General features: G+C 41.0%; 1 protein-coding gene across 1 annotated transcript; it reads right to left on the bottom strand.

The window, feature by feature from the left end:
• Window positions 1–532: 532 nt before the first annotated feature.
• On the bottom strand, window positions 533–24,627 carry znf408 (zinc finger protein 408). The gene is made up of 9 exons (XM_084915853.1): window positions 24,503–24,627; window positions 22,513–22,798; window positions 17,698–17,756; window positions 15,581–15,780; window positions 10,107–10,864; window positions 8,573–8,782; window positions 8,148–8,271; window positions 5,330–5,563; window positions 533–2,688 (listed from the first exon to the last, which is right to left on the bottom strand). Exons 2-9 carry the CDS (start codon window positions 22,792–22,794, stop codon window positions 2,042–2,044), a joined length of 2,514 nt encoding a protein of 837 aa, XP_084771979.1. The 5' UTR covers window positions 22,795–22,798; window positions 24,503–24,627; the 3' UTR covers window positions 533–2,041.
• Between the last annotated feature and the right edge of the window lie 2,981 nt (window positions 24,628–27,608).

The following is a 27,608-nucleotide window of genomic DNA, read 5'->3' as shown; positions in this document are numbered from 1 at the left end:
GGTGAAAGAGAGAGGGGATGACATGCAACATAAGTTCTCCAGGCAGCCTCCAACCACAGACACTGCAATTACATGGTGACTGCCTTAAGCCCTGAAGCCTGTGAGTGACCTTAAGTCTGCTTAACCTCCCAAGAACGCATTTTTCAAAACAGAAATTGCACAAGTGCTTCCTCTCACTATTACATGAGAAAACAGCCTAATATATAGCCACTACCTAAAGCACACCTTACAACATGTATCCTAATGTGGAAATTTGAATTGTGCTCATCCCTACGGTCCAGGCTCCTTGTCACTCACAATAGTTGTCTGTATATACGTCTGTGTGGGTCTATTATCTTAGTGAAGTGTTTATTTTAAGATTCAGGCCTCAAATCTTTGCACAGTGCCGCATGTTCTCCTGTCATTTCCACGGGGGAATTAGTTAGATCCCATTTGTTCGAACAGCCTTTTGTCTTTAATGATGAGTGGGATCCCTGATTGAAGCGCACCTTTATAACATGGCATCCTACACAGAGAGAATACAACAAAGGAGGAAAGGTTAGTTTAAAGGTCAAACACCCATTTATTCTCATCATTTGTCTTTGCAGGCCTGACTGCCATGTACAACAGCACAAGGACAGAATTTTACATAACAGCCTATTTTAGACCTCAAGTGATTAAAGAACACGTGGACAAAGCTCATAACACAACTGCAATATAAAGGTGTCCTTCCCAGAACAACGAGTGTAAAAAGTTTAGCTAGAAAAACAACAGTTAATGGATTTAAATCCAGTCCTCTGAGAATGTATGTAGTTCAGAGTTCACCTGCTGTAGTGTGTGATGGCCATGACAGCCCTTCATCAACCCTGGGCTCCATACTCTTCTCTTCTTCATCCAAAGAATTTCTCTCAGAACTGTGTCAGCTGTTACAGCTGCTCTCTGCCAAAGTCTAATCTGCCCTTCCTGGTCTGGTTTGCACCTTACTGTAAATCTTCTGTATTTATGTGTAGACATTGATCGGCCTGAGATACGCCTACCTCCTCAAGAATGTTCTTGTTGTGAAGTTGTTTTTCTTAACCATGGAGAGGTAGACTTTTTGTTATTGCTGACAAGTTCAACAGTTAATGCAATACTTTGGATAAACCCCTTGAGTTAAAGCTGAAAGTCTGCACTTTAATCATATTTTGACTGTTTGATTTACATCATCGTCTAAAATCTCATGTACACACAGTTGTGGTCAAAAATTTGCATACACTCATCATGGTCACGAATATCATGGTAAGTCTGGGCTTTAATAACTTTAAACAACAAGAATTTGGAGCACGATCAAAAGAAGCCTAATGGATGATTTCTATGTAACTGCAGACTCTCAGATCTGTAACTGGACATAAGTATGATGTGTCAGCATATTTCCAAGATCTGTAGGATGACCAAATCTGTCACCCAAACAGGAATCTGTTTAGGAACAACCCAGGAACCGGTAAGCCTTAAATCTTCCATGAACTGGCAGCTGCTCGAGCACCAGCACCACAAGTGAAGCCAGTTACTGTAATGGACTGATTGTGCCAACCAAGAATGAAGCCTCTGCTACAAAACATACATGAGCTCGACTGACATGTGCAGCTTCCTTCTGGAGAAAGTTTTATGGTCAAACAAGACAAAGATTGAGCTCTTTGGTTATAATGACAAGACCCTGTTTTTATTTTGTTTCTTTTAACTCAAGATAATAACCAAGTAAATGCAGAGGATTTGATGCCAATTTTACAGCATAAGTGCTGCGCATCAGCAGTAAATGTCAGCACTGAGTGTCAGACAGAATCCAACAGTTCGCTCGTGTTCAGAGCTTTTTCTATACACACACACTTTCCTGTACAGAAGGCAGACAAGTAAGTGTGCATCGTTTGATGGCAGCTAATCCATCAAATTAGTTCACAGCTGTTCTGTAAAGGTCGTTCAATGGCAATAAAAGGTACCAAAATAAATAAACCGTTGATGAGGTAGGTTAGAGGAAGGGCCTAAATACTAAAGATGTCCTCAAAGGGTTCAGAAGCCATGATCACAGCTACACTGTGTTTATCTCTACTGTCTGAGCAACAGAGCAGAGTCCACTTCCTTCTTCCTGTAAGATCAGGAGCTCTCCTACCGCCTGCTGCCCGTGGACCACAATGCACTGCTCTGCGCTTTCCGATATCAAAACCTCCACCAGCTCCTGTTCTGTCCCTGCAGGCAGCGAGCCCTCCGAGGTGAAGAGCAGAGGAGTGGAGCTTGGCGCTGACAGGTCGTCTGTGTGGACGTACACGACGGCGTGCTGGATGTTAGCTACGCTATCTCCCTCTCTTGAGTCAAGTGTCTTTAATTTTGCTTCCTCTTCTCCTTTTTCTTGTGATCTTCTCTGCTTCACCTCACCTCTGTCCTTCTCTGCTGTGCCCTGAGGGATGAAGTTCTTCTTGGGTCTGCCTCTGATTGGCTTTGGGTGACTACATCCTGAACTTGCTAACTCTTGTGGAACCTCCTGATTTCTGGTGTGCATCTCCTCTCCACGTCCTTCTTCTTCCTCTTTTTGAACTCCTCCGTCTGTCCTGTGCTGAGCTTGGTGCCTCAGCAGACTTTGTCTCACAGTGTAGGAAGCGCCGCAGTGGCAGGTGTATGGTTTCTCCTTCATGTGGGCCGACTTCACGTGCCTCCTCAGCTTGGTAGCCAACGTGTAGCCTAGACAGAAAATTCAAAAGTACACTTCAAATGCAAAGATTTACCACTGGTAACACATGAATATACAATCTGCTGACTCAGATTAGCAACTCGTAAATCAACCCTAAAGTATACCCTGCTTTATCCTCCTTTTTCACTTTAATGGCTGGTGTAGTATATCTATATATTTGTCAGGGTCAAACTTTAGCAAGTTCAGAGCATAAAGTTACAGTCCAAGCTGCACAACATGTCTCTACACATGAGCTGAGCATGAGTTTACTTTAATCCAAGGTCATCTGTCATCAGAAAAGCACAAAGAGCGGAAAACAAATTAAACGTGGATGATGGAAGATGAGCTGACTCGTTGTTTGCAGCTGTGTTGCTTTTTACACCTGTATTGTTTTTTTTACAGTGGACGTCTGATTTCATAACCCATCATTATTTTAATGCAATTTACAAAATCAAGAAAAATGTCATATATTACAGTCGTTGTATGTAAAGCATTCAAGGCCTGTGTTTATCTAAGAAATATGATCCTCTGGAAAAAAGGTTTAAACTAAGAACAGCTCATGTTTCTCTGGCTTGTAGAACCATCTTTAGTAACTTGAAGAAATCATTTTCTTCATTAGTCTCTCACGTCGATGTGGAGGAGTTTCAGCTCACTCTTCTTTACAACATGGCTTCAGTTCATTGAGGACTGTCGACATTCATCTATCTTAAGGTCATGTTAGAGCATTTTAATCAGGTCTGGACTAACTGGGCCTGGAGTGCTTGGAATCTTTATCCTGCGGCCAAGCTCCATCTCACACACACCGACTGCAGAGTACTTCAGTGTACAGGGGAGGTCACGATCAACCGTGACTACAAGGTGCCCACCGCTCCACCACCCTGCCTGACAGATGATGAGGTGTTTATTTCTCACCAGTTATGGCCAAACATGTCCTCGTATTTGTCCAAAGGACTTTGTTCCATGTTCTGTTTAGAGAGACGAGGCTTTCAGTTCAGTCGTTTTTGATTTAACTGTCATGAACTTTTACATTTAACATACTCATGAGAGCTGTAGAGCCTCAGATGTAGCTGTTTGTCTGAGCTTTGCACAGTTTGAGCCTGGGTGGATCTGTTTGGATGTGCACTCCTGGGAAGACTGCGGCTTCATATTAACACACACCTACATGCAGCACACTGTCAAACCTCCTGCTTTTAGGGAGTCAGGCTCACTTATACATTTGATCATCAGCACCTGCCTCTTATTTAGGGTGCACTTGTTTCTTCACAGGACTGTGAAAGTTCTTCTTCACAACACTAAATAACCCTTCATGTATCTGTCAGTAATATAATGTCCATGCTCACTGCTGTAAATACAAGAACAGAATTAAATGAGGTATAAATACATCTCAGTTGTCCGTGAGAGATAAAATGTTTCTTGTATGTGCTGGAGATCAATAATAAAACCCTGAACTTGATGGATGCATACTTTCTGTTTGATGCTTTGTAAAAAGAAAGCTGGCCTAAGTTGTAACGAGTAGTTTGTGTTTTCCAATCATGCATGCAGGACACAACGTTTGCAGATGAGTGAGACAAACGAGGCTATTTGGAGGGAAATTGTCCAACTTTCCTCATTTTAGGTTCAGCTGCAGTTTTTAACAAAAAAATTATTTCTAGTTCTTTGACAAAATAACAAAACAGAGAATATAATGTATATAAGGGGGCCTAGTGCTTGACACGCACTGTTGGTTATATTGATGCTTGTTTTGACTCTTAAACCATCTTTAAGTGGTTCACTGATCTGACGGATGGTAACACACTTCCAGTTTTTTCTTGTGGATGAAGGGTTAGCAGGTTTCTGAGATTGGTGCGGTGCTCTTACTGTTGGCTTATTTATTCATCTTTTCAGGCTCGTAAATGTGCACATTATTTTTTTACACCTTTAAATGCAGAATGACTTGCTAAATATAAATGAATGCCTTTAAATCACTTGTAATCATTTTCCTTATATTGAGTCGTGTATTTTTGCACACATACTGTAGTTCTTCATTTGTTTGTAGTAAGAGGGAGAATACATCTCTATTACGTTTGATTCAGATTTTGAGTCTTCAGGGTTTGATTTGAGGCTTTTGTGTTTAAAGGTTTAGTTATTAATATCGATCACCCTACAGCGTGACTGAAAAGCCTCCCGACTAATGCCTTGTGGTGTGTGTGGTCTAAATATGGGTTTCTCATAGTGTCGTTTTCAGAGGTTTTAAAGTGCATTTAATTAGAGCTCCTACTCTATAGCTTACTTCTCTGAATCCATAAGGCTTGTGTTTTTCTATTTAATGTACTCAACTTACTGGTTTTCCAACTGGGATAGTATATATAAAGCATACTGTGCTACACAGAGTTACAAGATGCCACAGAGGTAATTATGCAGAATTATACATTTATACACATTACAGGACTTGAGGGATTTCTCATCCTGTTTCATCCAGGCCGGGTCACGGGGGCAGCAGCCTAAGCAGAGAAGCTCAGACCTCCCTCTCCCCGGCCACCTCCTCTGGCTTATCCGTGGAACACCGAGGTGTTCCCAGGTCAGCCGAGAGCGTGTCCTGGGTCTGCTGCAGAGCCTCATTCCTTGCTTTAAAAAAACGATTTGCCTTATAAAGCTTTAATGTTCAGCTCTAACCTTTTCCACAGATAGGGCAGCAATGGGGTCTTTCTCCAGTGTGCAGTCTCTCGTGGGACCTTAGGCTGTGGGGGTCCCTCAGCGATTTTCCGCAGTAGCTACAGAGAAAACCGCCTCCGGTGTGGGAGAACATGTGCCGACGCAGCTCCGGTTTTTGGGAGAATGTCTGACTGCACTCTGAGCAGGAGAACGGCTTCTCTCCATTGTGGATTCTCAAGTGGCACTCAAGGTTTCCTGCACACACAAACAGACAGAGACAGTTGCTTATTAAAAGGGGGGTTTCGGGGGGGCTGTAGCAGCAGTGGGAGCAGGGGAATGAATATGCATTTGTCCAGTAACGTGTTGCTGGTGTCACTTTGACGGATGGAAAGATAAACTGCAGGAATTGATCACAGCTGGAAGCGACATCGAGTGGAAGGAAAACAGCAGGGTAACAGTCACTTATTGAAAATAATGATGACGTCAGTGTGACCAGAACAAATGTGACATTTTGGGAAACACTTTACAACAGTAAGAAAGTAACACGTTTACTTTTCAGCAGCGTATCGAGTTGAGAAGATCAATATCAATTTGATCTGTGTGTGTAAACAGTTTGTTTCAGGGAGACGACTAAACCTGCTTCATTTATGACAGTGCAGTTTGAGCATTTCTGTGTTTCCATTAAACTGTTTTCCTGTTATCCAAATCAAAGGTCTCACTTTCACATCTATGGACAATTAACTGAACCCCACTAACTGCTCGTCTTTGACCTGTGGGAGGAGACAACCCACGCACACAGAAAGGCCACAGGGTGGCATCACACTCGGGACTTTCAGTGATATCCTGGGACACGACTTTAACAAAATGTCTCTCATCTCATTTTGCTTTCACTTTCATGATGATGCCTTTATAGCATCTCACTAAGAGAACTGTGAGAAATGACCAGCAGAGTGAAATTATGAATTATAAGAATTTAGCGATTGTGATTCCCTTATCTATTTTACTTATTGATTTCAATCCTTATTGATTCTCTTATCATTTCTCATTGTGCTCTCAGCTTAGCATTAGCTTGCAAAGAGCTGAAGTAGCATGATGCAACTTTACTGCTGCACTCTTGTCCTTTTGTGTAATAAACATAAAAACTTACACGCATATTGTAGTGCAAGAGCAGCAGGACCGACAGGCAAGCAGACCAACAATTCCAAGGAACTGGACTACTGGGAACCAGTTCTCTATAAGGACTGGTTTTTGATTCCCATATTCACCAGCCAATTCAATTCTTACTAACACGTCTACATTAAAAAAGCTGCTGTCCCCCCCAGAAGAAAAGAGTAGCAGCTCTGACTGCCTCTGAGTGACTGAGCTCCTCAGCGTATGTCAAAGGCTGAGCCCACAGAGTCCTTCTTAGATTAATAGACACATTGATGATTTATTGATCCCTGTTATATCAGCAGGATAAAGAAATAAAAATAGCACAGTCCACAATAAATGAGCACAGTAAAGTGCCACAGGTGCATAGTGAGGGTCTTATACTGTGAGAAAATCCAAATCAAAGAGTAAAAAGTAAAACTAAGAATTTGCATTAATAAATAATATGTCCCCTATAAATCAAAGAAACTGCTGCAAGAAGATATAATACAAAAATCTATTAAGCCCGACAGGTGTGTTCACCTGTGACAGAAAGGAGAGTTACTGTACAGCTGCAGGAATGATTTCTGCCTCATGGCAGCACCAGGGAGAAGCAGCTCTGCTGCCTCAGTGGAGCAGGTGAAATTATGGACTTCATCAATCATCTTCCTCACTGCTTAGTGTACAAATGTAATATTGGGTTCTCTTCAATGATGTTTTAGGTCATATCTATGGAGAAATATAGAACAGTCTAAAAACTGCCGAAAAAACGATCAATGTTCTCAAATAAACTGTGGCAAAACAGGAAGCCAGTATATTTTATAATCGTGCTCAAGTACACTAATCAGCTGATTGTTAGTTTGTGTGGCGCCCCCTACAGCAGCGGGGTATGGACCTTTTTTTTATTTTTGTTGCACAAAAGGATGCGTTGGTAAAGTGCGAACTGCACACAGGACAGAAACAGCTGTGCTGGAAGCATCTGCACATGTAGCCTATAGGTTTATTTTGTTAAATGTAATAAACACACAATGAAGTGAACCAACAGCACTATCTGCCTACATCTAGATTCAGGCATTCCTACAGGCTTCATTTACCTTGTTTAGTATTTGTTAATTGTGTCAAAATGTTGCTTTAGAGTTTGCTGCAGCACATGTATGAAGCGCCTCGAGGCGACTCTTGTTGTGATTTGGCGCTATATGAATAAAATTGAATTGAATTGAATCATAGAGACAACCATGCAATCTGAAATAAAGAGCACCCTCATTAAAGTCGGACGAACTGATTACACCTGATAATAAAATATTAGCAGGCCGGTTATTAAAGAGAAGCAGTGTGAGTTTAGATCATGCAGTTACTAATGATCATAAAACAAAAACCTTCTGACTGCCAACAGGCAGCATGACAGAGAATCTCACTGCTGGTCTGAAAGCTGAAATGACTTTGACAGTCACAGAGTTTCAACTAAAATATGCAGACTTATGGCTAAAACAGCTGTTTGTATTTTTTCTGTCTCTTTTCTGCACATCACATATTTTCTTTAATTATGAAGAAGTGACTTATGAAGCAGGTATGTCTGACAATTTTATTACATTTTCTTATATTAAAACCAGACCTGGTGTTCTGTAAAAAGTTGGCCATTTCCAGCCGAGCACATCTGACCAGAGATCAACTTGTTGCAGCTGAAGGATCACACCCACGCCTCGGACGTTACCTTTCTGACTGAAGCACTTCCCACAGTGCTGACAGATGTGAGGTTTTTCCCCCGTGTGGAGTTTCATGTGGTTCCTCAGAGAGCCCGAGTTAGCCAGAAGCTTGCGGCAGACTGTGCACTGCACCTGGGAGAGGAGAAACACAAAAGCAGCACATCTTCTTTCCTTCTTATTAAACATTTTCACTTCAAACTGCTGTTCAAGGAGAAAAAAAAGGAAAACAAGACTGGCATGTAAATTTAAAGATGCTACGTGAGTGATTTCAAACTGTGGTGCTGAGACACAAACAACACTGGGAAACAGCTTTCTTCACTGCACACAGGAGGAAATGAATCAATTGTATGCACTGTCCTCCTTATTAAAATTACTTGAAAATGTCGGCGCATGTGAGAGAACAAACACCTCACAGAGTGGAACTCTTCCCTACCTTAGGAGGCTGAGTGTAGCTCATTCTGCTGCAGTGAAGGAGGCGGTGGATGCGTAGGGATGGGCGTCGTGCGAATGCCTTCCCACAGTGCTCACAGGTATAGGGTTTCTCCCCCGTGTGCAGGACCATGTGCTCCTTCAGGTCCCGCTTCAGGCCGTACGTCTTCTCACAGTGAGGACAGGAGAAGGGACGCTCCCCGCGGTGACTCATCTACACATAAATAGATTTTATACAATATTTAACTCAATCTTTTTCTTCTTGTTCAGTGGATCATCTGCCTCCCCCGCACCCTACCCCAAGCATCTTCTCCTCACACACCGGCCCTCTGTGCATGTCCACCTTCTCTTCCTTCTGCCTGGCAGCTCAACCTTTCTACTACCCCTCCTCTCCATGCACATGTCCAAACCATCTCAGCCTCTCAAACTTTGTCTCCAATCGACTCAACCTGACCCCCCAAAAACATTCTGGTGTGCAATTCAGAGGCCACTTTTTCTACTCCTTGGGCTAACCCAGCAAACAGCAGAAATTCACCTAAACATTGACACTACAACACAACACTTTTTGTGTCCACCACTCAGAATAAAAAAGAAATAAAAACATTTAAAAACTGTGTTTTTGCTTTACTTTTACTGTACTGGAGGAGAGGAATCATTCAGGGACTCAAAGCCTGGACCTAAAAAAGGACACGCTGAACAGCACGGAGAGAAACAAAGATGTGTGAGGATGTCTACAGGTGTAAGCATCCTGCCTGTGGTTTAGCATCCAGACTTTCCAAAAAATCTTACAAGTTGCTCTGACCCTGTACGGTCTCAGATGAACAACAGCACTTTGACTGGAAATTGCTGCAGTGACAATTTACTGCTTTTTAAATGCACTTTTCTAGGAAAAGTGCATTTAAAAACCCTTTGTAAGGACCCCCATCCAACCTGATTTTTCTCAAACTTCAGCTCATCGCAGACAAATTGCTGTACTGTGTATATACAGATCAGCCACAGCATTCTGATCACTTCCTCAATCATTTGGATTTTGTATTCAAGAAGAGGAGAAAATAAGAGAATAAGAGGAGAAAAGGGAGCAACTGGGTAAAAAAAAAAAAGAAAGGCATGAAATGAAAGAAGAGGCTTTTGATCTGGTTCTAATAAAGTGTTTTCCAACTTTTTTTTATTTTTTAACACTACCTACACTGACACTTTACATCATTCAAATAAATACTTTTTGTGCAGCCCCTCAGTTCACCCAGTGTCAGAAACAAGCCGATGTACTTTCATTCCCTCTCACTATAAAACACCTTTCTTCTGATTGGTTGCTCCTTATGACATCATTCAAAGCCAGGACTGAAAACAACTGTCTGAAACAGAGCGTTTGGAACAATCTGAAGCCAGTGTCACAAGCTTTATTTGTATATAAGTGAACCTCCTAACTGTAACTATATTAACTATATTTAATATGTGCATTCACCATCATGCGGTGTACTTATGAGATAAAATTAAGGAGTCAAAATAAAGGACTAGTCAGTAAGCTGACTGAGTGATACCTGATGAGCCTTGAAGCTTTCTGCTGACGTGTAGTTTTTCCCACACTCCTGGCAGGTGAAAGGCTTCTCATCCGTGTGACTGAACTGGTGTTTCTTCAAGTGGCCGATCTGGTAGAACCTTTTACCACACATGGGACACTTGTAGCGCCTCTCTCTGGTCTCTGAATGCCACATATGGGCGACTCCATCGGGACAAAGCGCTGCAGCCATCTCACCTTCTGGTATCTCTGTGGAGCTTTTTCCATCTTTGGTGGAGGTCTGGCTCTGTGCCTCTAGGTGTTTGGATGAGTCGGGGCGGGCATGGAGTCGCTTCACCCGGCTGTTCAGGCAGTGAACCCGTCGGGGTTTAGCAGCCAGGCGGGAGCTGCAGCGGACAGGAGCGGGTGCAGGGAAGACTCTGGGCTCTGCCATTATTCCTTCAGCAGAGTTACAGTGTGGCTGACTATCCACAGGAGACGGGACACTGTCTTTGTTACCAGTTGCTGCTGTGTCATTATCAGGTGTCCTGTCTGTTACACTGTCTGTGGTATCGTCCTGCTGTCTGTCATAGTCTGGACTCGGCTCCGACAGCACTCCCTTGGCTCTCTTCCTCCCTTGTGTAATTGGGTGACTCCTCTCGATGCATCTTTTGGGGTTTCTATCTTCATCTTCTTCATCATCCTGCATTTTCTCTTCCTGATAGTTAGCTGTCACTTCTTTATTGATTGACACACTGGCAGCTGTGGCTTCTGAGTGGTCTCTCTGCTCCACCTTCTCTCCTGGCCAATAGAAATACAGTGAAGCTGTCAAAAACACCACAAATTCTCTGTTTCCAGCTTTAAATATCGAGAAATCTGCATTTGCTGCTTTTTTCTGCCTTATATTATGGTAAACTGAATATTTTGAGATTTGTGTGATTTGAGTTGTAGAACACTCAGTCTCTGTTGGCTTTCAAAGGGCAGAGCACTTCCACACATGCATTTCAGTAGGAGGCTGTAGCTGGTTGCTTAGCCTACAATAAAGACACAGGTAACAAATACACCTCACAAACTAAACAAAGAGCTATAATCTGATTTTACAGAGGCTAACAAATCAGATCATTTCTTATGCTAGGCTTAAACTAGTTGGCTTCCTGCCACAAGACAGTGGCTCTTAAGCTAGTTCTTCCCCTGCCTCCAGTAATTATGCTAAGCTAAGCTAACAGGCTACTGATGGCAGCCTCAGGAGGAGGAAAGTGCTGTCAACTTCCTCATCTAAGCATGAATACAATCATGTTATGTTGGAAACATCATTTTACTGTACAGCATAAATGTCAGTGTTAAATTATTCTTTACTTCATTGCTCAATTATCACATAATTTTTAACAAGCTATTGCTAGCTCATTCTGGCTAATGTAGCAATTGGTTAAAACATCTAGAATTCAGAACTACCAGATTTCAGACACTGCAGCATTTTTTACATTTTGCATTGGCAAACTATGCCATGGATTTTTAAGAAGTTAAACATGGGGGACTGCAGCTGCGTCTTCCTCCCATATTAATCCTCCTATCGTCAGTATGGACAGTGCTCATCGTTGCCTTCTTTTTTCTTACCGTGCTCACTGTATTCTCAGTAAAAAAATCAAATATATCTTTACATTAAAGATGGACATAGTCATTGGACATAGACACCCACTGAACTGTGGCTGTCACAGCATGTCAGGTTTTAAACAAGATGGCAGGATTATGGTATGGATCTCACTCAGAAATCAATAATCGTTCACAGAGCACAACCTGAATCTACTTTGATCCTTTATACACATCCTGTGGCTGACAGTCATTCAATTGGTGCAACACTGCTGTGCCCATAAATGTCACCTCTGCTGACACGGCTCAGTAATCTGGTAAAATTCCAAGCGTTAAAGATTCCAGTTGTCCAGCCTGTACGCCCAAAGACCGGATTTCAAAATGCACACATCAGGTTTACTGTGAAGTAGGACTTTAACTTACAGGGGGCAAAAAAAATTAAACCTTATTTTGGGGCCACAGTGCCAACCTTTATGTTTTACTGGACTGGTAATTCTACGCACGCACTTTTTATTTTCCACTGACTGAGATTATAATCATAATACTTGATGGTAAATCAGGTTTTCTGGACTCATAAATATAAATACTCCAATTTACCAAACTAACCCACTGGAAGTTGTCTCCTCAGTCATTCTACTCAGTGACTTGAATATGAAGTGCACTGAAGAAAAACTAAACTTTACAGTAAATGTTTATGCTGTGCTTCTACAGCCTTTTTCCACATTCACTGCAGCCCTGTGTAGACTTGACAGAGATGCGTGTGAGGATACCAGTGGTACCTCAGCCAGTCTTTAACCTAGCAAATGTGCACTTGTTAGTACAAAGTGATGATGGTGATGGTTTGCAACTTTGCTGTCACTGACAGCCCAGTTATTTAAGCTCTCACATTTAAAGCAACTGAAGTCTGAATGCTAGAACACAGTTTTTGTATCCTAGCAACAATGAGCGCTTGACAGAAGTGCTCAGAAAATGAGGTCGTAGGCACTTAACACGGAAACAGCAGCCTGTGGACACGAGCCCCATCTGGAAAATAACTCTGTTCAACAAGTGCAGCACAAGAAAAACTAAGCTGTTGTAACCGTCTGTCTTTTATCTCTGGACAGCAGTGAAACATGGACTAAACCAGCTTCAGAACTAATGCCTAAATATGGCAAAGCTTTTGTGCCTCAATTATATCTGTATCACTGTATTTATGTTAATGTTGTGCCTTTATGTCCTACATATCCACCGAGCACTGCTGTGCTGTCCGTGCGCTAATTAGGTTTAGAAACAAATGTCTTTATTGCATTTAATGACTTATAAACCCATATTTAGACAAACACATACTACTTATGGACAGTAGTTGTCTGTTTTATGATTTGCTTGCTGTGTTTTTCTTCTGGAAGGATTTCAAATATTTTCCATCTATTTCATTGCTTACCTTTGTTCTTTCATTATTTCTTGTTCATTTTAATTCCTTTATGTACTCGTTATTGTATTCTTTATATTGCAATTTTCTTTCCCCCCTCTAAATCTAATTACTATCTGCCACCACAACAATGTAACCTCCCTGCAGGGATCAATTGCTTTTATCTTATTATCTTTTATTTAGCATTCAAAATTGTCTTGGAAATGCATTTGAGATTTATAGCTTCAGCCTGAATCAACACGACATAAGCACAAGTTTAATAAGACATCCACAGTCTGGTGCTTTTGGGTATTTTCTGCATGAAGCTCCTCCTCAGCGTCGATAACAGCATATAGCACATCACTCCTCCACAAACATAAATAATAAAAGATAAGCAGAGCTGGAGAGTATGTTATTGTCTCTAAAACAAATAAGCTCAACATTTGTTTCCTTCCATTTTCCCTTTTAATTAATGCATTCTGTGTTCCAGATTTTTTTACATCTACTAATTATTAATCCCGAGCTTCCATCCTAGTTTTCAGTGACTTTTATCTGACTGCAGAGATTTTTCAGCGTGCAGTTCTCGGCTGAAACTAAATGATGCTGTTAAACATGAAATAATGTTGACATAGAAGCTGAGACATTCAAGTCTCAGACCTACGGATTGGAAAATGTCCCCCTCGATCCTGCAGCTGAAGCACATAAATCAGTATAGAGAGAAAACTGCACCTTACCCACTCGAACTTCTGTTTGCACACTTCACAACAACAGCTATATGAAGTACAAGAAGTACTCCAAGTACTCCAAGAGTACGAGTATTTCCAGCAAATGTGCCTGATTTGTTAACTCATCTTGACATTTGCAAAGGGTTGGATACACAAAGATATATCTATGCAACTTTACCCAGAAACCATCCACCTAGGTGTGCTCGTTTATGCAACTTTACAGTCAGCTGATCATGTGATCCTGGTATAATACATAAACTCTTACAGATACGAATCAGGAGCCACAGATACATGAACATGTAATAACTGAAAGGGCAAAATGTTATCGCAGACTTTAACTATGACAGGCTGGTTTCTGATGCTGCTGATCTCCTGGGATCTTCATCGCAGCAGCACTGAAATGTCTTGTTCATGAGAAGCATTAGGAACTCAGATCACGACTCTTTCTAACTGCACTGAGCAGAGACAGCCACACAACGGTTAAGAAAAGTACAGAAACAGTAAGCTGCAGTGGGTTTAAGCTCAACCAAACTAGACTGCTGAAAAGTGGAAATAAGGAGACTTTACTGCAAAAATTCATTTTATGAATTGAATCCACATATCATCATAACAACAGGCTGATGCTTGTATTACAGTGTTTTTAACATTAGGACGATCAGCATAACGAGACAATCCCTCGAATAGCCTGTTGATGTCACCACAGCTTTCCTTGGAGGCCAGACGACCTGATTACAAACATCATCTTCTTTTAGCTAATGCTTAGCCTAGCTTAGTGTAATTTCACTTGTTTGCTAGAAAGCTAACCCTAATAAGGAGCCACATCTGTTTTTTTATTTGTCATTATGTAGAGTTTGTAGCTAGCTGCTCACTGTTGGATTTTTAAGACAGCATTAAGGCGATGCATTGAAAAGCAGCATAAGCATCATATTCTTTGGATTTTCACAGAAACCACTTCATTCAGACAGAAGTAACGAGCTAATATCTGTTATTAAGCTCTGTCTCTCTTCCACAGCATGTCTTTTATCCTGTCTTCCTTCTCTCACCCCAACCGGTCGCAGCAGATGGCCGCCCCTCCCTGAGCCTGGTTCTGCCGGAGGTTTCTTCCTGTTAAAAGGGAGTTTTTCCTTCCCACTGTCGCCAAAGTGCTTGCTCATAGGGGGTCATATGATTGTTGGGTTTTTCTCTGTATCTATGAAGCGCCTTGAGGCGACTTTTGTTGTGATTTGGCGCTATATAAATAAAATTGAATTGAATTGAATTGAAAATTGAATACGAAGGCCGCATGAAGCTGGGAGGTCTGTAGTGGCTAACTCTGCAGAAAGTCTGCAAATCTGCCTCAGCACCGCTCATTTTACTGGGACTCTCCACCATTTGACCTTAGAACTGAAGAAGCTTCTCGGATGAGAGGTCAAATGTCTTCAAGCAACTTAAAGAAGTCCAGACGCTTTTCTTTGCAAGCTCCATAGACAGCTTAAGAAGAAAGACGTTCTCTAGGACCGGTGAGGGACAAACCCGAGCGAAAAAGACGATAAATATTGGATTTGAAACTGTTAGTGAAACAGAAACTCTTCCTTGCAGATGACAGAAGATGTTGGTCTCTGTGTTAAATAGATAAATAAACCTTTGATCATCTCATATATTAAATGTATTTTAATTGGCTGTGATTTTATTTTAACATGCTGCAAAGTTCTGTGACGATGCAGTTAAAAAAGACAAATACAGATCTGAGTAAAAATCCAACTGAGAAAAAGCTCTAATATTCCTGATATAACATAAATGACAGACTCTGACATGAGGAGACCATGTTCTCGCTCTCACCTGTATGTCCAGCGGAGTCACCACGAACATGTGAACACACTTTTCCCACGCTGTCAGCGTACAGCAGCAGCTCTGTTCCCGGCTGGATGTCCCGACACAGACGCAGACGGACATCCACACACTCGCCCTCGCACACATCCCCACACACACACTGCACCGACACGTTCTGCTGGGCTCTGCTTGGTGCCTGGCAGGCAAAGCTGGGGGAATTCAACAGAAATACATACAAAGAAAAATGTATATAATCAGAGAAGCTCCCAGAATTTATAATGCATTATTGCATTTGATTACTGAGAATTAGGGCAAAAAGGCTGAATGCCAACATAATGTATGTGAGGTGATGCATAATGTGGCAGCAGAGTCTATTTGATTACTCTTTATTTTCTTTGTCTGTGTTTGAGTATCTGATGACCCATCGCAGGAGACAAGCGTCAGAATGTGATGGTAATATTTGTGTTTCCAGTTTCAGTCAGTGAGAGATAAATGGTCCAGTTTTCAATCAGGGAACCATGGAGTACACTGCCTGCAGGAGGAGGTAATGTGGACGACATGCAGGCTGCAGCACTGAAAAAACAAACCACCTGGTAGAAACTTCCAGAATGGACGGAGATGGCTGAGGAACAGGAAGTTTCAAATAGTGATGCAGGAGCCATTCCAGCATCCAAATGTTGAATATGATGGGTGCTTTATACGAAAAGCTAAACATTATCTGAACACTCCAACACATCTAAGCAGCAGCTGCAGCAGGAGCCCGTGGTGCTAGCACCGTGGACAGCTGATTCCCCATCACACAGCGAACACGCCTCCACCCAGGCTGCCACTCTCCTTCCATGCCACACATTGAACACGTACCTGAGTCTAGTAGAATATCTAAGCCTGAATATTTTCAGGAGAAAATCAACGTCTCCCAGTTTGTCTTGTTTCCGCTTCTATTGCATAAGTCACGATGGTAAAATCCAGACTCCAGGCTTACTGAACCAAATCACAATCAATCAGAATACTTCAATAGTAAATTACACTGAATGTGACATTGAATCACATCACCTCCATGCATGCTGGACATTCACGGACCCACTCAATGAATATTACACAAACTTTGTGTCCTTGACCACGAAGTTTGTGCTGAAATATCTTAACAGTTATTACCTGCTAACTATACTTAGACTGCACTGTCATGAATTATAATAACATTATTAGCCTTTAGATTAGTGCAATCATTCAATGTCCTGTATTTGAATAAGCAATTATTAATATTTTACCATTTTATTTCCCTGGTACATGGAAATTATCACGCTAACTTGTGTTATTTTTATACAGAGTGTATTTGTTTGCTGATGAAATAAAGTAACGTTGCATTTAAGGAAGTCCAGCCTGTTCAGCCTCCTCTGTTTTACTGGGTGAGCTCAGTCACTGTGCATCTGAAGTCCAAATGTGATACTGGACAAAGTAGGTAACCCTCACAATGAATACAGCCTGTGACTTTTTAAGAACTGCAACTCTGTACTGTTAGCATGCTAGCATTGTCTGTGGGACAATGTTAGCATGCTAATGTTACCTTCTGGACAAAGAACCATTGTAAATAAACTTCTGGTCAACCACAAGTTAAAATGTTGCTAGTTGGTTAAACTACTCATTAGTTTTTTTTGTTTATTTAACGTACACCAGCCAATAATGGTTGTAAGATGTTAGCAGCCACATGCTAGCAGGCAGATAGCAGCAACGCCTAGCTCCTTTTCTTTGTGACAGGAAGTTGTAAACATGGCGTTCATAAAACCAACCAGACTGACGTGTAACCACACTGAGTGCAGGGTTTGCCACACTGGCATTGGCACACGGCGCCACGCGTGTTCATGACATTTGAAAGCCACTTTAATGATTAGAGAAACAGTTTCACATGCATCAGGAGTATTTGCAGGGACAGTGTTTGACCTCACCCATTACATCCTGCTCAGTTTTCATAGGTCTACTATACACTACTACAGTTCCTGTAGGACAGTGATGGACGTGACAAATTTGATCTGTTTTTATTTCAGTGGCAATAAATCAGAGGAGGAAGTGTTTGATTTCACTGTCCAAAATAAATCAGATTAAATGTCTGCTTTGAAAAACTGACTTACTTGACCCAGACGGCTCTTTGTATGGAAGCATCTCGAGTTGCTGCTTTCACCACTGAAGCCTGGAAAACACAGTTAATATATGTTTTATAATTCACACACCGTCTCCCATCCTGCACCGGGACTGACTCTGACATACGTGGATGAAATATGTACTTTTATTATAATGTTCAGAATTGTGATAATTACCCTCCCGTCTGTTTCAGAGGGGCAGCTTGTGCATTGTACGTGGATTGATCGAGGTGCCCTTGCAAATTATCTGTGAGAAATCTTTTTTTTAAAGATTAATCACAGATAAAGCGACGCATCGCTGACCAGATCTCGTCATGTTTTTTCTCTTTAAAACGTTTGGTAGAAATTACAAGCACTGATTCATTATCATCCCACAGGGTCTGCACTTAATTAAGCAGAAACACTCCCATTTACTGCTCTCGCTCCGTCTGCTGCCGACACAGCACGGCATCGGACAAAAGCTCCCACACAATGTGAAATCGTTATGAAGCATCTCAAGGCTAACTCCACAATGAGATTCCTCAGTCAGCCAGGAGGGATTCAGGTCTGAGACTTCACTCTGCTGGAACGACGCTCGAACGTTTCTTTTCTTACAGGATCAGCGTGTTTGCTGCACAGTGCTTACTGCTTTTGTCCTGCAGAGCTGATGTGAAGAGCTCAGGTGCAGCCACGATTCAGGCCCAAAGATGAGATTATTGAAGGTTTCTGTACAGGTTAAATTTAATGACTGGCGATTTGTTCTATCGCTGCTCAATGTTAAGCATGCAGAGAGAAACTCTATTATCACATGCACTTATGATGGCAGCGCTTTAAAGGGCATTAAAGCAACAATTTGTCCCACAGCTGAGCGTCAGCTGCATCATAAAGACACAAAGCTTTGAGGCAGGAGGAAGGAGTAGAGCTGTGAAATAAACACAGAGATAATAAAGAGTCCAAAATCACACACAAACAAATCAGACTGCCGCCCCTTATTGAACTTGACACTAATTTAGTTCACTTTTCAAGTTTGATTTTTCACTCATTCTACATGCAGTAAATATTCAGCATGTTCATCCATGTCCCGGCTTAACCACAGGGCACTGGAGCTTAACCCAGCTTCCACTGGGTGAGGTGGGAGAACACGCTAGAGGAGCTCCAACACAGACAGTATAAAACATGGATGGGGCTTCCAGGTGGGAGGCGACAGCCACAGCTCCCAAAAAACACTTCTAGAAAAAAATGGAGGATCATCTGTGGTATGAAACTGCATGCTCATTGGCTAACGACATGTGAGTGACAGCTCGTTAGCCAATGATCGAACAAGAGGGTGTGAACCTCAGTGTTTGTAAATCACAGATTTAGGTGATGAAAAATGATGTTTGGTGCTTGTTGGTGGTATTCACAGAGTATTTTACTGTATTTTATTAAATATCCATATATATACAAAATCACCATGAAAAATATTGCGATATTATCCCGTATCAGTTTTTTCTCCATCCCTAGTGATGCTCATGAACATTAACTGTGCACAATAACCAGAGGAACACATTTCTGAATTTTGAAAGTAAAAACTTTTTCAGGCTTTTACAAATTAAAGGTCACTATGAACAAAAACAGAGAGATATTTTCAGTGAACCGTACAAACAGATTCATGTGAAAATCAGCTCCAGATTATAGCTTTGGAAACAGAGGGGTCGAAATATCAGATACATTAAAACAAAAGGAAAAAGAATAAACATAAAAAGGAAGTTCGCAGTAATCAACAATCTCAAGGAAGTGAAAAGATTTTAGCTGGAAAAATATGATTTTGCTTGTGTTACTAATATTAAAAGCAAACGACGGTGGTGACAGCAGGCAGACAGCACAGTGTGTGTGTGGGGTGTGTGTGTGTGTGATATTGTCCACTGGTGGTAAAAAAAGCTGTCACAAAGAAAGTGACTGCTTTCACCTCACCTGCAGCAGACACTACCTTCTGATAAGTTCAGTGGTTACAGAATGACGAGTGACGTCCTGCCTTCCTGTGGGATAGCTCACTCATCATCACTCACTAGGGCTGTGTGATATGACCAAACTCTCATATCCTGATATAAAACATCTATCGTCCCAATAACGATATAAATCACAAAAAATGTAATGTAATATTTTCTGTAAATTCTGTGAATCTCGGGTTGCTGAAGTGTTTCCAGCTGGGTGTCATGTAGCTGGAGTCGAGTGTTTTAACTGATGCATGAAACTGCACATTTTTAGACATAGGTTGTATCGGCTGCTGTTTTCTTTGTGAGTATTTATTACACGGCGTGCTGCGGGGAAAAGCCTGTTCTAACGTTTGAGTCTAAGGTCTATTTTTTAGCACCTGACGGCTCTTTTTTACTTCTCATCTGTAAATAATCTGCTCTTTCACGTGATTCCGTTTATTTTGAAAAGTCTCAACAGGATCTTGAGCTTTATTGTGAAAGGTTTATGTGGAAAATAAACAAGCGGACACGTGACGCGATGGTTTTACCGTCGTTGTTGCTAACGACAACCCATAAAAACAGGCGCTTGTCCGTCCGTAGTGTGTTTATATTAAATATAAGAGAAAGAGAGAACTTTAATAAATTAATATAGCTGCTACAGTGACCATCAAAACACTGAAAAAATAAACAGTTTATTTTGCGACACCACGAAACAAACGATAGACGTTTTTATATCGTCATCCGATACATATCGTTATATGGAACAGCCCTATCACTCACTATGTAATCGTAGTTTGAATGCAGTGTACTTTCTTTTTAGCGTGACTCTTTGGCTGCAGGCTGTACTCTCTGCTCAGATTCAGCCTGAGAAAACAATCAGAGTGCAAACAGGTAATGACCCGAGCAGAGCAGAGGTCCTCAGAGCTGAATCCTGAAAGACCCACAAACAGGCAACAAATGAAGGGAGCTGCTGTAAAGGCCTGGCAGAGGAAAAGAAGCATTTTGTGATGTTTGTGGTTTTGAAGGATTTTCATCCAACTGTTAAAATTGTGTGTGTGTGTGTGTGTGTGTGTGTGTGTGTGTGTGTGTGTGTGTGTGTGTGTGTGTGTGTGTGTGTGTGTTCGTGTGTTTAGCCTGTGGGAAGATTTTGTACCTGTAAAAACCCCTGAATGAAAAATAAAAGTCAGTCATTTCAAACACAACTTAATTGTTCGACTCAGAATCCACTATAACAGCGTGCAGAGCCAGAAATGTGTCACTGTCCCAAAGCTTAGGGACCTAAGTGTCATTTAAAAGTTCAGTTGCTGCTTCACCCATTCTCTCTCCCTACAGGCTGATTTGCTGGCCACTGCTCTGCCAGTCTGTGATATCATTCAGCTGCACCCCCTGTCGTTTTTTTTCTCCCACCATCGGGACTCCAGCTCTGCGATGTCACTGAGGACAAGATGTTTGACTTTTACTGGATCAGCAGTGTCTGTTTATTTCTGCGAGACAGAATCACTGAAAAGACTTTCAGGAACACCAGTGTGTGTTTACTCTCCTCACTTCCTTACATATCACATGCACAGAATCCAGATCTGTAGCTTGTTTTTGTCTCTGTCAGGCTTACAGTTCTTACACAGCCAAAACAATGTCATGACTCATGATTCACATGCTGGTCCAATATATATTCTTCTGCACATGCAGCTTTCTTTACATGTCTGAGGCCTTCCACAGCTATTTAGCATGTTTGAACTGGACAGGTGAATACTTGGAGGTAAGTACTTGTCTACAACTTTCCAGATTGTAAGGATAAAGCCAGATGTCTGTCTCTGTGTAACTCTTGGCTACGAGCAGAGAATAATAACGGGAATGTAACCAATGCAGAGGCTTCTTGTGTGAAGACATTGAAAAAGCCAGCAGCTCTGACATGACGCCGTTGTTGCTCGGGCCAAATAACAGGCTTGTGAGTGAAGCTTCTCGATACTGTCGGTTTAGCGTTCTGGCAACCTCCAGGGCTGAAAAATGAAGCCAACACGGAGGTGCCAAAAACTTCATGTCCTGGAGTTTTGGCTGGCTCCAAACGCGTTTCAATCTCCAAAAAGGCCCATGTTAACATGGCCCATTTTACAACATTAAAAAGTTTTTTTACAGCTCTGTACAAAGAGTGGTGTTGGCCTCTGTGGATGGTTTAACCCCTTCATAAGGGCCTCACCTCCACTCATTCAAGTTACTCAACTGGGAAGTTCACACACAGTACAGGTGGTAGTTTAAGTTTAGCAAGCATTTGATTGGTCTTTTGCCCCGCCCCAAACAGCAGTGTCTACATGTGTGAGTCACACACATACAGCTTATAGATGCAGCTCGCTGATATCAGAGCAGTTCCCCCTCTCATCCAAATATGCTCACCGTCACTGTATCCAAAACAAAAACCAACACGGCTGTGGCTAAGTCGCTGAAGCTTCAAAGTACAGAGTGCAGAAATCTACAATGGGTAGGGTCACTTCATTATGTCCATCTTTTATATACAGTCTGTGATTTTCTCCAAACACTAATACCTTACAGTAGCAAGATCAGACTCCAAACAACTTGAACAATCTCTCCAAACAGCAGCCTATTTGCTATTATCTCCCTGCATTATATGTTAGCTTTGCACACCAGCTGCTGGTACTGCATGCTGAAGCAAACAGAGAACAACAAAGTGCACTGAGTGGATGAAAATAAGGACATGAAAGTGTGCTCATTGATAGCCAGTGCAGATATTCAGATCTGGAAATATTTATAAAATAGGCCCAAATGAAAAATATACACTTCTCCTTCAAAATCAAGCACAGTCAATATTAATAGTGACTATAGCCCACTCTGTCTCCATACTGTGAGCACTGAGCATTACCTGTTCTTCCTCTGTTCTCCTAGTCTGATCTCTTTCGGTCTCAAAGTTTGTGGCGAGTTTTCCGTCTTCACTGTGAATTTCCGGCTCAGCGTGATACTCTGAGGCCCACTCAATGTCCCCGTCTCTCCCCAGCAGGGATCCAGCCTCCAGTGAGCGTCCGACCCACCAAAGCCCCAGCCTGCCCTCGTGGAGATGTGAGGGGCCTACAGCAAAGCCACAGGGAAGCGACGAGTAGAGAAATGAAGCAAGAGCAGATGGGACGGGAGGACCGAGAAAGGCCATCGAGCTGTAGAGAACAATACGAAGCAGGTTACAGGCACGAGTTAAACCAAGGATAACGTTGTAAACTTGCAACGTTGTGCTGCACATATTTGGCACTGCAGAAGATCTAAGTGTCCCATGAACCACTTTCATTCCAGCTCACTTCCACCACTGTTTACAATAGCTTTTAAACAACAACAACTAATTTTTACGCTACAATTCATTCTTTATTGTACTTCATTTGAACTCTACTTTTGAACGCTTATTTGGATCCCTCTTGAATTTTTGCAGAATACTTAAAAGTTCCTGCTGACGTTCAAGATTATTTTTTAGTTGAAATGCTGCTGTAGTTAAAATGCAGCCTTCTGACTGTAATTCCAGGGGCTCATCAAAACTATAGCATTAACAATGTAGGCATTATAGCTACCAAATGAACAATTCTTAAAGATACAAAACGCCCTGTAAAGCTCAGCTATACCGAAAGGTCTGTAAGACAACAAGCTGTATCTGAAGGCAGGTGCAGCAAAGGTCCAGGAGAGGATCTCAAGGGATGAAACACATCACTGGACAAGGTCCATGGATTCTGTAAAGGATTTTTATCCTAGTATTAAAATATCTTTCATATTTATAGCTTAATGTTGTTATATCTCAATATTATATACTAATACTGTTAAGTCTGTGTAAAAGGACTGGTTAATGCACTATTTGTAAATTATATTTCAGTTTTATTTCCATTTGCAGAAACCAAATATCATTATAACCATCTAATGCTCAAATATAGCTACAACAGGTCATTTCAACAGAGGTGGACTGACTCGTTTAAAGATGCACCATCAAAACTTTGGACTTTTTCTTTTCATCTTGAAAATTGTTGCACTGTTTGTAGTATTTACTTCTCACGTTGTATATTTGACTCTCACCTCTGATTATCTGAAAGGATAATGCTTTAACCTCCTAGGACGAGGCGTCCACATATGTGGACATCACATTTTGGGCTGTCTAGCCACAATGCTAAATTTTACACATTTAGGTGTAAACATGTTCACACGTTTGAAGTAGCACTTCTGGACAAATGTTTCGTGTTTCGTGCGATGTTCAAAAATCTTTTACAATATTTTACACTGTCACAGACATACGTCTTCCTGCAGCTGTTAGCAGCATTTCAAATGAGCCATACTGCTCAAAGAGGCACAACTGTTGTTTTTGAACTCAGGACACCAAATAAAGAGTTTTGCACATCATTATTTAAATGTGACTTAGTGTTCTATCGAAATTTAAAGCGAATGTCCTCATATGTGGATATCAGTTTTCTCAGAAACTACATCAGGTAAAAAAAAACATTCTTTGTTTTCAATCAGCCCAAATAGCAAAGAGAAATTAAAAATGCATGCCATGAAAGAGTTCGGGTCTAAGGAGGTTGAGCAGGACTAACGCAGGGAACACGCATTTCTGGCCAACTGTGATCGCTACAGCTGCGCTTCTAGGTTAGCTGCAAAGCGTTTGGCTCAGTGTAAGCAGTGCAGTCTCATACAGCGGACCGTGGACTTGGTCCGTTCGTTCAAGGCACCTACGTTGCTGTGAAAGTCAACAGTAACTATTGGTGTCGATGTTTTACAGCCACCAACTTTTCAGCCCGCGTAGCGCTGGTTAGCTAACTAACTAGCAAAAGTCCGTGAACCACAAACGACTTTAGAAGTTATTTCTAGAATTATAATAAATGTGTACATACACAGTGAGCGGTCGCTATCTCGAACAGATAGTTTATTATAACACTATATGTATTCCGCTTGAAACTCTGGGAAAGCCATCGTTATCCAGCAAAAGAAAACATCAACCAAAGTCCGCGTCTTCTATTGTCCGACCTGGAAACTCAAACAGTTCTTTGGTTCCGGACCGGAAACAAGGCTCCCTCTCTCTGTCTCTTTCTTTCGCTCTCTCTCTCTCTCTCTCTCTCTGGAATCTAATGTCCAGTAATTATATTTATAAGCATTTTTTTTAGTTATTGTCACACTTTTACTTTATATTTCAGTTTTTATATATTTATAAAAGTATTAAAATTATCTACACTACATATGTTTATATGTGTTATATATTGTACATATTACATATTTTTTGTTTCTTTTTTGCGCTATTTTGAGCCAGGAAATAGTTATTTTTTTTCTGCACTGTTTAGTGTATAGACTGGATGGCAATGAAGTCTATCTATCAATACAGTAATTTCTAATGGTAAAAAAAATAAAAAGACTAAAATTAGTCTTTAATTGCATGCACATAAAAATACATATATATACCTCAAAAACGTAACGCTTGTGACATTTTACTAACTATTTTTTATATTTCTATGTTAGCTGTATAAATTCAGTCCTATTTGTCAGAAAGACTAGGCAAAAACTGCTGATCGTAGAGGGGTGGAAGGCACGATGAGAATCCATATTTTGTGCTTATCTGGATAATTTTGGGGGGCATTTGCAGAGGAGTGTACTTTAGATTTTTAATAATAAAGGCCTTGAGATGAGGCATTGTTTGTCTGATTGAGTGCTGTCCTTAACTGTCAGGTTAAGGTTTTTTGTTCTGTTTTTTAAGAAAGAAAAAGAAAAGAAATAAATAATATTGCATAAAAGCACACAGGCAAACATTTCCAAACCATTCCCATAAAGCAGTATGCACCATCTGCACAAAAGTATGAACACGATGAATCATTTATTTTTCAGACTAACCTGAATTTCAAAAAGAACTAATCTACACAAATAAATAATCTACATGAATAATAACATTTAATAATCCTAGGTAAAGAAGTCTCATTCATGACGTCCACACAAAGTATACTAGTCGTCTACAGGTAATCCCCCAGGTTATACTAAGGTGTGACGTTTTGGATTCCTCATGGTAAAAAAAAGAAAAAGAAAAAAGGTCACAGCTGCAACTCAGAGCTGGCAGCAGCACCACACCATCAAGTGGTCATTCATATATATATATAGCTTGGGATGTAGACAGTCTACATCACACGTTTTTCAGTTTCACTTACGCCACCATAGTTTCCCCAGTAGATGGATAAACTGCAAGTGGAGAGTGGATGAGGATTGAAATGAGAAGGAGGAAGAAGTCTTTTTAGTAAATGTAGCAGATTTGTAGCGATGTAGAACAGAACTATGGAATGTATGCACATTTCAAGATATCTTAGAATCAACATTAGCTACATGTGCAAAACTTTCATCATGAATGAATTGTGATTAACCACAACTAAGACCTCCACCAAAGAACTCCAAGGCTCATCTCATTTGCCAAAAGAAAAAATATGAACATGCTCAAAAACCTTCCAGAAATTCCAACGTGAAAGACTCACTGCCAGTCATCACAAACGCTTGATTGCAGGTCTTGGTGTCAAGGTTGACACAACCAGTTATTAAATTTAAGAGAAAATTACTTTTTCACACATGGTTTTCCCTTAATAAATGAAATGATCATTTAAAAACTGCATTTTGTATTTACTCAGGTTACTTTTGTCTCACGTTAAAACTGTTCTTATGATCTGAATCATGTAAATATGTCAAAAATGTGCAAAAAAACCCAAAAAAACCCAAATACTTTTTCGAGGCAGCGCATATGCATCCGATTTATTTCAGCTCAGACTCTCCACGCTGCTGGGTGGTGCACTTTTCTCCCAGATGTCTGTTCGCTCGCTACCTGCCAGTTTGATCCCCCCTTTGAGTGCTCAGGAAGAACAGAAAGCACCATATATGTGAGAAGCAGTCTAATGGAAAGATCGATGGTTTTGCATGAAGCTGTTTGGTGCTGAATGAAATGATGTCAGATCTGCTATTACAGTTCATAATTTGATCTCCGACAAGCAAATCAGTATTTCTTATTGGCTGCAATCATAGTAACAGCTTGCTAAAAGTAACAATTACAAACATTTTACCATTTCATTTTTTGCTAATATAGAAGTGCAAAACATGTTTAGAGCAGAGATGATTCATCTCAAGGGCGGCAATGTTTCTGTTGCTGGACACTGTTGAAAGAACCTTATTCAGAGACAAGGCAGCACTCACCACATGCATCCCACCCTGTTGGGTAAATATAAATTCACCATAATGTTATTATTCCCATGAGTCAGCTCTGTGTTATTTACCACAGAAACACTGAGCTCACTGTGACATCAAAAAGGTGAAAGACCTGTTTGTTGACTCTACCTGGCATGTTTGGGTGGTGACCTCCTAGATTGACACAAGGCTGACTGAATGAAGAAAAAAATTAACAAAATTAACAAAAACATTAGTAAATGAAACATTTATTAAGGTTTTATAAATATAGGACAGTCTGGGCAGTGAGCACAACGTAATTTTACATATTTACCATGTAGAAAAACTGAGATGTGCTGTTGAAATTTCATTGCTTTGTCATATATTAAGATATTTCAGTGATCATGTGTAGCTAAATGTTTTTACACTGACACAGGGGGATTTTCACTGGGCTGTACCTCACCCTCGACATCCCTCATCTACAGCATCACACATGCAAATTTAAGACTGACAGAATCATAAGAGAAACACCAACCCATTACAGGAGGTAACAACCAAAGGGTTTATTTAACACTGAGCAGAGTCACTACACACACTAAGACACTGAGTTGGTGGGTGTATTCCATAATGAGGCAAATGTATGTTTATTTTCATTGTTACGTGTCAGGGATTCATATCCCGGAGCACTCTGCTGCTCGGTGCTCAAACACATGCTCGGGTTGACGCTCTCATTTTCACAGGCACATGTGAAGCACACGGTTGGTTTTCCCTGATAGAGAAATGTCACTAAAAGACTAAAAACATCTGAGTTCCTCT

The sequence above is a fragment of the Perissodus microlepis genome, chromosome 1 (assembly GCF_051167445.1).
Source record: "Perissodus microlepis isolate ML-2025 ecotype Zambia chromosome 1, ASM5116744v1, whole genome shotgun sequence".
Lineage (NCBI taxonomy): Eukaryota > Metazoa > Chordata > Actinopteri > Cichliformes > Cichlidae > Perissodus > Perissodus microlepis.
The sequence above is the reverse complement of the archived record's forward strand: the minus strand, read 5'-3'. Positions and strand labels throughout refer to the sequence as shown.